This window comes from Ochotona princeps, chromosome 3 (assembly GCF_030435755.1).
Source record: "Ochotona princeps isolate mOchPri1 chromosome 3, mOchPri1.hap1, whole genome shotgun sequence".
NCBI classification, from domain to species: domain Eukaryota; kingdom Metazoa; phylum Chordata; class Mammalia; order Lagomorpha; family Ochotonidae; genus Ochotona; species Ochotona princeps.
In genome coordinates, this window is record NC_080834.1 from 37,936,520 (window position 1) to 37,948,606 (window position 12,087).

Consider the following 12,087-nt stretch of genomic DNA (forward strand, 5'->3'; position numbering starts at 1 on the left):
GTCACCCTTTCCATGTTCAAAACTGATAAAAGAAAAACTGATAAAAACCCTAAAGATTCATGAATAAGTACATGTATTGTGTGCATTCCATGTGACTGACACACTAGGTCCCCAAAAGCCTGACTATTAATGAAGCTGGCATGCATCCCAATTCTATCTCTAATACCCTCTTTGCAGTCAGTGTCACAATACTTTAAAACTCAAAAAACAATCTTCAAACCCCCCACTTACAAAAATCTGATTCTTTCTCTAACCAACTAACTCTAATTAAGTATAGAGAAAACCAGTGAAATTGAAATAGTTTACACTAGTCTGTGAATGTGTGATAGTTGCCAAAACTCTCCCAAACCATTTATATCTCTAAAAAGAATACTTGCCAAGCTGAATGAATTTCCAGTAAGTAAAATGAAAGAAATAGAAAATCTGAGAAAGAAGGTTCTCAGTGTTCTCTGAAATAATAGTTTCTTTAATGGTGGTAAGTCTTCTTTGCATTCTACTAGGCAGGAAATTCAGGTACAAAAGGGTTAAGTATCTCTCCCAGGGTCACACACCTTAGTTATGATCCACTCACGTCTGTCTGTGGAACTCACACTTGGACAGATGTGGGGAACATCAGCCTGCATCCACAGAAAGCTCCAAGAAGCACATAAACCTGACAAGGCAACCGCAGACAGGACTCGGAATTCTGAGAATCTATGGCTAATCATCTCATATGGCCCACAGATGATGTTATAAATACACACACACACACACACACACAAATAAACTCCTTAAAAAAAGATTCCCCATCCCTGAAAATGTCTTTACACTGGTAGGAAGCTTATTCAGACATCAAGCCATGGATCTCAGCATATGTCCAAGCATTGGTGTTCCTTATCAGCAAATTTAACTTCCTCTGTTCTCATAGCTCCTTTATCAACTTCTGAATTTATAAGAAAGAAAAACTTATGAAGGCTTCCAAATTTTCTGTGCACAACAGAACAGCTTGAAGAAATTCACTGTAACCATCATTTGAATATACTTTCTTATTAACATTTATGTAGCCTTTAACATAAGCTGACATCTCCACACACATCATCTCATTGGATCCCTTCCAACGCTCTATAAAGTACTTCATATTTAGAGACCAAAATTCAGAAAGGTTAGTGTCTTCTACAAGGTCACACAACAAATGTCTGTCTGTTTCTGCCTGGCTATGAAATATTTCTTCTCCAGAATGTGGCAGTAAATGACTATAATAGGCCTCAGATAAATGACTCAGTTCCCTAGGATTTTCTCTTGACATTCCCCAGGGGCCAAATACATCAATGTTAAGGCTGTGAATCCCTAATCCAAAAGAGAGAGTTGTTTGGAGTTTCGAATATTTTTGGATTTTGGTATATTTTCCAATACATAACAAGGCAGCTTAAGTCTGAAGGCATTTTTCCATAATATTTTTAGTGGACCTGAGTTTTGATTATGGTCCATAAGATCAGATATGGAACTTTTCCCATATGGTATCTAATTGGCGCCTCAAAGAATTTGGATGTTGGAGCATTTTAGATTTTTGATTCTTGGATTAGAGACGTTCACCCTGTATTTGCATACAGCATAATAATCAATAAGTGATTTGGCCCCTGGAGAAAATTGCAAGTCATGAGTTTTTAAAAGGCAAAGATTTTACTAAATGTGTTGCCCATGATTGGTTCTGTGATAGGAGGATCAAAGAGCAATAAACGTGAGTACCCTCCCTGAAGAAATTCATGTTCAGGTGGACAGATAAGACTGGTGATCATATCCTTAGACATGGATATTCTGAGTGCTCTGACCAGTGTCCACACACCTTCTTGGGTTCCACAGAGATGCACCTGTCCAGCATTGATTCTCATTGAAGATATGTTAGAATCTAGTCTATCATTTTTCCACTTTGTTCTTCCATTTGTCTTTCGCTTTTCAATGCCCAACCATATTCCCTGCTCCATGTGCCCAATTCTTTACATATTTTTAAGGAACATGTTGATACTGTAGGCAGCATAACATTCATATCAGAATGTACGTGACACTATGGAACAGCTATCATCTGTCTTGTTCGTGTCTGTGACTTCCAATGCATAAAACCATTCCTGGAAGAGAAACAGGTGCACAGCAAGCATGTGTTAGGAGGAAAATGAGGTACTCAGTTACTTATTAACTATTTGTAACTATTAGAAATAACAATAAACACAATGAATTTTTTTTAAAAAAAAGTCTTCCTTCTTCAGCCCCAAAGTGGACAAATATTCCCCATTGCATTGACACACCTTTTCCTCCGCTGTTCCACTTTCCCCACATTCAGTAATTTCTACTGTGACGCCCTGGTGTCCCAACGTAGAAGCTTTTGTGCCTGTCACTGGTGTGGGAGAGGTTTGTATCTGGGTTAAATTTCACTGCAATGGGAAGCCAGCAGTTCTAACGTACTGTGTTCTGTGTAGATTGGGATTTGGAATTCCAACAGTGGGCTTAATATGACAGAGGGCAACAAAGACCGATCCAACAACATCACTGACTCACTGGCCAACCGAACACTCATTGTCACCACCATTCTGGTAAGTCCACAGAGTGGAATTGAAAGCATCTTATCCAAACCCTCACTCTAACCTTGGAAGGGTCCCTTAGCTATCTTTATCATGACACAATTCATTTTGTATATGTTTATTTGTAACTAAAACATTAAAAAATGTATTTGTACAAACTTGCAAAAAGATTGAATTGTAAGTATCCAGCAGGATTCTCAAGGTCTACTACCACCTCCAACCCATTCTCACCTCTGCTCTTTCCAGGCTACTGGGTCGTTGCAATCAATCCTGAGGGGAAGGGAGAAAGAGTTAAGAGAGGGTCGTCCCCTGTACTCTCCCAGCATTCACAGATTGATTTTGTCTGAATCTCTGTAGTACTGTAACCACAGATCCTGCCCAGTCAATGACCCTGTGTCCAGCCTCCAACTGTAAAAGGCTCCAGAAGCACTCTTTCTTTCCTTTTGACCACCTTATCCCTGGGTCTTGCTTGTTTCCTGATGTGATAAGTCCCTTCATGTTCATAACTTGCTCACAATCTCACTAACACCTGCTCTGTTCTGTTCATAATTCAGAAAAGAATCCCATTGTTAACCACTCCTCAGTGTTCACCTTCAAAGGAATGGGCATTCCACCTGGAGGTTAAGGCATCCATGTTCCACACCACAGTCACTGTACTACATTCCAGCTCCAGCCCCAGACTCCTGCTTCTTGTCAAGGCAGATCATAGGAGGCAGTGGTGACAGCTTGGAGTTGGGTCCATGCCACCAATACGGGAAATCTGAATTTTTTTTCTAGCTCCTGCCTTCAATCCAGTATAGTCGTGCCCACTGATGATATTTGAAAAATGAAGCAACAAATGAAGCTTTCTGTCTACTTGACTGTCAAAAATAAATTAGATATTTAAAAAGTCTTGTCCCCTCTCAGAACCTTGATTTTACTTTATCCAGTCACCATACACCTGCTCTTTGTATAGTTCCCACTTTGTTTCACCCAAGAGAGTTGGGATGAAGGAGCCTATCTCTGAAATTTTTACTTATAAGAATACCTTTAATCCATAATGTCAAAACAATTTACTTACAGAAATGTAACATTTTCTATTGTACTTGCATGATCTGACTACTAGCTATTTGAAGGCAAATCTAAACATAATGAACATATTGATAACTACTACAATTTTCTAAGTTACAATGAACTTTCATTTGGGTAAATGAGCATAACTAAGGTTATATATAACAGAAACATTCATTAGTCTGAAGATGAGAGATTTGTTACAGAGATTTTCCAGGTGTGAAATGTGAGCTGATTTCAGTTAAGAACATTGAACCAATGAGAAAACACAGTAACGCCATTGGGATAAAATGTCCTGAATGAAATCAACCAAACTATAAGACAGTAACAGTAAAGTTGAGATGATATTTAGATAAGGAAATAGGAATACTTAGGAATACTTAGTGACTAAATAGCAGGATGATAGACTTGTGAATGCTGTTAAAGGACTGTACTGTTGTACTATGGAGGAAAACAGGAGAGTAGGAGGAATGGGAAGGGTGAAAGGGGAAATTCCTGAGCCTATGGAACTATATCAGGAAAACTTAAAAAATAAATTAATAAAATAAAATAACTTTAAAAAAATTCTTAGGGAGGGAAGCCTGAAGAATGAAATGAGATATTTACTAATTTTAAGTACTCTTTTGAAAAGGCAGTGGGCTCTTTGATAAAAAGCCTGGAGTCTTACAAAGGAAGTTTGGTTGTGGAGACAATTGGAGGCAAGGCAACTGGGTCTCCAGTGCCCTCTGAGACTTCCCAAGTCCAAAGTCTGAATGTGCCTGTGTATCTATCACACCATTCACTCACAGTTCCACCCTCATTCATAGAGAGAAAACTTACATTCAAAGAAGCAGAAGGGAAAGATGAAATAATACGTGTTCTGCCTCTGTAGAGGGCAGAGGTGGGACAACAGTTACATGAACAGGAGAATAAGTAATGGATTTCAAGTACATTCTTAAAATCCGTTATCAAAATATTTTGTTTTCAGGCTGTTGATGAGTAAATCCTACTCTATAACATTTGTTTTTTTATGCAGGAAGAACCCTATGTGATGTACAAGAAATCGGATAAACCTCTGTACGGAAATGAAAGATTTGAAGGGTATTGCCTGGATCTATTGAAAGAGTTGTCAAACATTCTAGGTTTCATTTATGATGTTAAGCTCGTCCCTGATGGCAAATATGGCGCACAGAATGACAAAGGAGAGTGGAATGGGATGGTCAAAGAACTCATAGATCATGTAAGCAAAAAGTACCATGTGGGTTTCAGTGTACAGGAGAAAATACCAAAACAGAGAGAGAAGATGACTCAATCAGAAGATTTTTTAAATTATCAAAGTGGTATTTTTAAAAAGTAGTACAAAAACCTAAAAAATGATATTTCTTACTTATCAACTGGACTGGTGCCTAAATTAGATAAAGAATTCTAAGCTCATAAAGAAATCGTATCTTATCTGTTAATACGAACAACTTGCTCACTATTTTCTCACATGCCCTTGTCTGTTTCTAGTATTGTAGAATGACTCTGTCACTTGTTTTTATTTTGATACATTATGATACACATTTACGGTATGGCTAAAACATCCATTGCTCAAGGTAAAGATTATACTCATTACCTCAGATGTTGTATTGTAAATATTCTAAACTGTTCTTATAGCTACTTTGCAGTGTGTAATACATTGCTGCAAACCATCGTTATCCCTCCATGCTATAGCATGTTATTTCCCCTATCCAGCCCACCCTCTCTCTAACCCTCCATGCTGTAGCTTGTTTTTCCACTATCCAGCCCACCCTCTCCCTAACCCTCCATGCTGTAGCTTGTTTTTTCCCCATCCAGCCCATCCTCTCTCTAACCCTCCATGCATCCTGCTCCCATCCCCTGTCGCAGCACTAGCAAGCATAATTCTATTCTCTGTGAGATTAATCTTCATTTCAAAACAGCTCTAAATTTACAAAATGGGAGTTTTGAGGTAGAAATGCAAAAAGTTCCCACCTCAAAGAAAGCACTTTAATATGAACAAGGAATATTGATTACTAGTGACAAGGAAGAGTGAAGTAGATTAAAGGAAGCTGGATGAGGTGCATTGCTGGTGACAAACAGACTAACATGAAATCAACCTTTGAGTGATTCAACATCTACATAAGAACAATCAGCACCTGTGTTTCTGTGCCTGATCTCTTCACTTAACATGATGTCCTCCCAGTCACGTTTCATTTGCCCCTTTTTAATATCATCTTACATTTTCGCTCTCATTTATTCCCAGAATGATTTGTGAATGCCTCTGTGTATTTCTCGCATGCCTTCCAGTTTCTTCTTATTGATAAGTACTATTTAATAAGCATAAATATGTAAACTGAGGTTTTTATATTAAACCAAACATCAAATAAGCTTCATGTATGAGAAACATTTCAAGTTGAGACTAGGGATCAAGAGAACTCAGCAAGTCCTACACAGCAGCAGAGAAGTGAGACACCTAAGCTGACAGCTTCTAATTTGCCTTTGCAGAGGGCTGATCTGGCAGTGGCTCCCCTGACCATCACCTATGTGAGGGAGAAGGTCATTGACTTCTCCAAGCCCTTCATGACGCTGGGCATCAGCATTCTCTACCGGAAGCCCAACGGCACTAATCCAGGTGTCTTCTCCTTCCTCAACCCTCTCTCTCCAGACATCTGGATGTACGTGCTCCTAGCCTGCTTGGGAGTCAGTTGTGTACTCTTTGTGATTGCAAGGTAAGTTCAAGAACTCTTGAATTCACAATAGCACATCAGCACTAATCTCAGACTCACCTGTATGATCTGTTGGAAGACAAAGGTAGGAATTTTAAAGGTCACTTTTAATTTGGTCTCTTAGCTTCTTCTCTTCAAGTTTTCAAATAAAAGCCACTCTATATATGAGTGTCTTCCAATTATCGATAGGAATGAAGATAAATTTTAACTATTTAATTTTATCAGTATTGTAAACAACATAGGTAGTTAGCTATTCATTTCCCCTGAATTATTTTACCATGGAATCAATGGCTCAATTAATAAATCTAAGCATATTTCAGGGGTAATCATAAAGTGATGTCAACATATTTGACTCTGAGAATATCTGGATACAAAAACAGGAAGAACTTGTCTAGGAATTATCAGAAATAGTAAGAAATCCTGGAATAAAAGGATAATAGACTCCTGAGATGCAAAGATAGCACTTGAAAACTCCTTGAAGTTGATTTTTGAAAAACAATACAGCATTTACCACAGAATCCTAGAAATAACTCTGGGAGGACAGATGACTTATACAAATATTCTGAAAACAAAAAAATTGTGCTACCCTTAAGATTATTCAGTTTAGAATTTTTTAAAATTTAACTCTATATTTGACTATTGTGCTCTACACAAAATTTCAAAGAACTTATAAACCTTTCAATAAACCATGTTTTCTGTGTTCAACTTGAGACAACCGTTTTGTCTTCCACTTAGCCAAAGTGTTTGCTATTTCTGGATTAACTGTATAAAAGTCATATTTATGCTTGAATAACCCTAGTTATTTTCGGTCTTGTTCAACAAAATTAAGAAACATTTCCTAATCAATTTGTGTTTCCCTCTAGGAATTTCTAAGAGAAGTATTACTTCGTGCTAGTTCTCGGTTATTGTCCACTGTCTGATTGTGATTAATTCCAGGGAGTGCTTTCCCTAATGTAGTTACAAAGGAAGCTTGGAGAAAATCCAAACTGGAAGGGCTTTACATATCCACAAGACAGAAAGAGCCCACTGAACAAATGTGTGATCTCACATGTGTGTATATACATATATGTACTTAAGATGAAATGTATATTTTGAAGTTCTCTAAACCTTACAGCGTGTACTGCTATCAAATCCCAGGTTTTATACTTTTAAATAGTGAAGGAAGCTCTTTTCCCATATCTTTAACCTCAGGAAATAGAAGGCAGAAAGTATATATGGTGGTATTGTCCTTCGGTATGTTACTACTTTAAGTTAGTATTTCTTCACTGGGAGAGATGAACTTCCCCAGGGGATACTCAGCAATATCTAGAAGCTATATTTAGTTAGTGAGTTACCATTCTTGGTAACAGAGTCCAAGGCATTACTTATTATCTGACAGCACAGCCCAGTCCCTCCACCAAATCAAGAATTGTTAACCCCGAAATATCAAAGTGCCAAGATTGGGAATCATCTTCACAAGAAATGTTGCTTTGAATTTCAAAGTTTCAAAAGGAAAGGAGGAAAGGAAGGAAGGAAGGAAGGAAGGGAGGAAGGAAAGAAGGAAGGAAGGAAGGAAGGAAGGAAGGAAGGAAGGAAGGAAGGAAGGAAGGAAGGAAAAGAGAAAGAAAAAGAAGAAAGGAAGAAATCCACATTCGCAGGTATTCCTGGCTTTTGTGAGATTATCATAGACCAGCTGTTGGATAAATGACTTTGGAGAAGCAATTTCTAACAATGAACAACCATCTTAACATTGATTCATTGTTGTGTTTGTCTGCCTTGGGCATCACACCTATCAAGGGACATTAAGGCTTGAAGGGAAATCCTGTAAAAACAGGGCAAAAGAAACATCATTTTCCATCTTTCTAATCTGTGAGTCCATATAGGCATTGATGTGGATGAATAGACAGATAAGGCAATGCTAACAGACAAGTACATTATTTATTGCCATGAATCAATCAAACCCAGAGGGAGAAAGTTTGTTAGCAGCACTTGGAAGTTTTCCCAAGCATACTGGTTGACACTACCTTTGAATGTTTCAGCCTGACTTTGTCCTGAAATCACATTATGTCATCAGAAGATATCAGCATATTGCAATACCTGGTAGTTTCCTCTTTTTCTGCTCAGTTATTGGTGATCAGATGTCTTTTGACTTCAGTTACACCATTTCTGTTCAAATCGTGACATCTTTTCTCAGCAATGGACCATCCCTTGCTTATTCGGTTTATTCTTTTCATCTCTTCTGTTCACTGCCTGTCCCTTGCTCTGGTTTTTGAGGAAGCAGAGGTGGTATGCATCAAACACACAAAGAGCATGATGATAAAATATAGCAAAAGACAAAGACAAAGGAAAGAGCAGTGGCCCCACTGCACTGTCATGAACTGAACCCTCAGTAGTCATTTGTCTTCTCTACACTCAGAACCTGTGTCTGCTTCTGATTTTCACAATCACTGGAAAAATTACGGCAGAGATCCCCTAAAACAAAGTTTTCATTGAGTGAGTGTCGCATTGCTTCCATCATCATAGTGTGAGATCGTGGATTCAGTCACCCTACACCAGCAAGCTAAGAGATAAATTAATTTTCTATTTAAAAAGCTTATTCGTTTTCATATTAAGTTGTTGAAGTGGAAATGAAAAATAGTTGATCCATAATAATCTTTTGCTTTAAAGAGGCTTTTTAATTTAGGTTGCAAAGTACATCCTTTTAAGTTCTTTTAAATGGGAAAAAAAAACCCATTACTGCATTTAAGCTAATGCTCCAACTAGATAGATGCTTGAAAATCATTTGCTGAACTTAATAAGATTTATGAATTTGTACATATCAATGGGGCCAACTTAGGAAAGCAACATATTTTTTTTTTTTTGCTATCATGGTAACAAATGCTCATGTCCGTGTTTTTATTTTGTCATTAACTTTGTACTCTTGATAAAAATATAATTTATGTATATCATGAACACAGGATTTGAATAATCCAATGTCCCAATAAATGTGTTTAAATATATTACTTATGTTGACATCTTTCAAATTATCCCTATTTAAGGTCAACATTCAGCAAAACAAAAATCAAGAAACCCTTGAGAGCAAACTGTAAGGTTATAACAACAAACCGAAACGTTGTGAGCTCAAGGCTTTCTTTGCTGAACATGGATGGATCTACCTCTCTTGAATGAAGTCCAGTGCTTTTCTCAGCCATAAAAAAAGTCTGTTAATTAAAAAGTTTCACTGTGAGAATCATTTTGTATCTTTTGCTCACAAGAATAAGCTTGCCAAAAGTAAGTGTAAAACCCAAATAAAGATTTCAGCATACGATCATTCCTCTGTATACAAGCCTCAACAGAAATTCAAAACCTATCTGTCCCTTTCTTTGTCAATGCACTAATGACCAGCATAGATTTCTGGAGAGCTCTTTGGAGATAACAGATTCAGATTATCATTGGTACGAGTCACACATGCGTCCTCTCTTAGACTTATGAATGCTGTCACACCATCACAGGGCTGTTTTAATCAGGTCATAGGAATTTCAAGCTGAAATATCCACACTCAAGCAATAGGTGGATCTATTAGAAAAAGCCAGTATCCTGCATCATTCTCTTACCTTGTTTAACATTCCTCAGTACTCACAATTCAGAAGTCACTCAGAGTACTGGGGAGAAAGAACACACAACCCCGCTGAGCAAGCAGAACTGCATTGCTATCTACAAGAATTCCTGTTGCCACATTAAATTGTGACTACTTATGTATTGGTGAGAACTATGAAGCATAGAGACAAGAAGAAATTAACAGCAACATTTCAAAGGGGAAAGTGGTGAACTCATAGCTTGGAGCTTTCTCAGGGGGTTTGGAGGGGGAAGACCAGCATTTCAGGAGCTGGAGGTTGCTAGGATTTTATGGTCCATTTGAAAATCCTGTTCTATTGAATGTGTAAGCCTCCTGATTTATTACCATAAATAATTTTAAATTATTGTGCAAGCGACAATGATATTGTTGAAGTAACGGCATCAGTACTCCGCATACTGGTTCAATTAGTAGGTTCATTAATACTGCTTTTCATTCCCTCAGCTCAGCAAACTACCATGGTTATAAGTGTGTATAAATTCAAAATTTAATTATATTGTTGAAGCAGTAATTAAAATGCATTTGCATGGCATTGTCAATTAAAGCTATATTCACAAGCTTCGCAGGAACCTGCACAGGGCGCCAGCTGCTGTGGAGAACACGATACTATCATGGCGAGAGGTCCCCAGTTTCCTAAGACTTGACAAGGAGACACTATACACTTTCCAGAAGGTGTTCAGGGGGTTAGAGAATGGCTTTCCATTAAGAGGAACTGTCTGCCCCATTTCTTGGGCATGATTCACAATGAGCCCTGCCTTTTGTTTTGGATAATGTATTCACCTCCAGCCCAATTCTCCCTGATGTGTCAGCAGCCCACTATTGTTTACTGCTGCAACCTTATGGCTGGAGAGCACTCCGTATGTTCTCATCAGCTTTATGGTGTTTTAACGGTACTCTAACACTCCTGCTCCCATTCAAAGGCCCCAGTGGCAAATGGCAGCGCTTCCAAGGCTAAGAATGATTGCATTTTAAATCATTTCCAGATCACTTTGCTGGGCAGCTGATAATATGTCTTTGGAAAAATAAGTACCCTTTGGCAAAGAAAAAAAAACCCTAAAGCATAGCCACAGAGGACACTTCAGGTCAGACAGATGCTTAGAAAATAGGGAAAACCAAAGATAGATTCATTACTCCAGAATTTCACTCCAAGCACATTCCCAGAGACATCTAGTCTTCTTCCTGTTTATAAATTGGGAAATTGAAGCTTGGAAGATTTGACTGAATTGGTCAGGTCTACTTTCTAGACTAATATTGTTTTCTCATAAATTTTTACAGCCTACGAATTGCAGGTAGAGCTTTGATAATGCTATAGGAAACACAATTTTTGCCTAGTTAGGGTTATTAATTAGGTCACTTCAGTCTATATTTCTGAAAATGACTGAAGACAAGTCAAGAGAAAGCAATGAGCCTTAGAAGCACTGGTGAAGCATGCAATGGTGTGGCTACTGAGGCGCTCCAACGCATGGGCTGTGGTACCGAAAACTTAGTTATTGTCTCATCATACAAGGATTGTGATTTTCATATTCAGAAGGCATTCTAAACGTCTGTGCTGAACTCTCAATATAGTCTTTGTTTTATTTACCTTTAATTTTTCAGTCTTGTAGCCACTTTTCTGCATTGTGCAGTAGCTACACACTTCAGATTCCTTCTTACGGACCTGTCTATAGAAGCTCCTTGAAGGCACTCCACACCCTTTCCATGTGTCTCACATAAGACCAAGCAACAAGGAGTTTTGACATTTCAGTAGATATGCAACAAGCGTGCAACACACTCATCGCTCCTCAGTGCAGTACACACTTGGATGACTGAGCGTTTATTGTAAACAGATTACTGATAGCTCACTCTTTAAGACTTTTTTTATTTGAAAGGCAAAATCACAAAGGAAGATCTTGCATTCACTGGTTCACTCCCCCAGATGACTACAATGGTCAGAAGTGATTCAAACTGAAGCAGGAGCCAGAAGCCTCCTCTCTGCTGTTTTTCCACATCTGGATCAGAAGCAGAACAGCCAAAAGATTAACTGCACCCATATGAGATCTGACACTGTATGTAGAAGATTAGTTCACAATGCCACCACGATGGTCCTACATGAGCTTTGATTTCCATATCTTCTAGTTGTTCAGTAGGAGGGACATGAATGAAAGCTCAAAAGAATTCAGCAGACGTAGATGTGGGGATGACACATCCA

General features: G+C 38.2%; 1 protein-coding gene across 1 annotated transcript in view; it reads left to right on the forward strand.

The window, feature by feature from the left end:
* The window catches only part of GRIK1 (glutamate ionotropic receptor kainate type subunit 1), a 134,939-nt gene that overhangs the window by 102,764 nt on the left and 20,088 nt on the right, over positions 1–12,087 (forward strand). Inside the window, exons 10-12 of the mRNA XM_058661321.1 lie at positions 2,451–2,564; positions 4,618–4,821; positions 6,087–6,310. Coding sequence (XP_058517304.1) covers positions 2,451–2,564; positions 4,618–4,821; positions 6,087–6,310 — 542 coding nt within the window. The remainder of the gene's footprint in view (positions 1–2,450; positions 2,565–4,617; positions 4,822–6,086; positions 6,311–12,087) is intronic.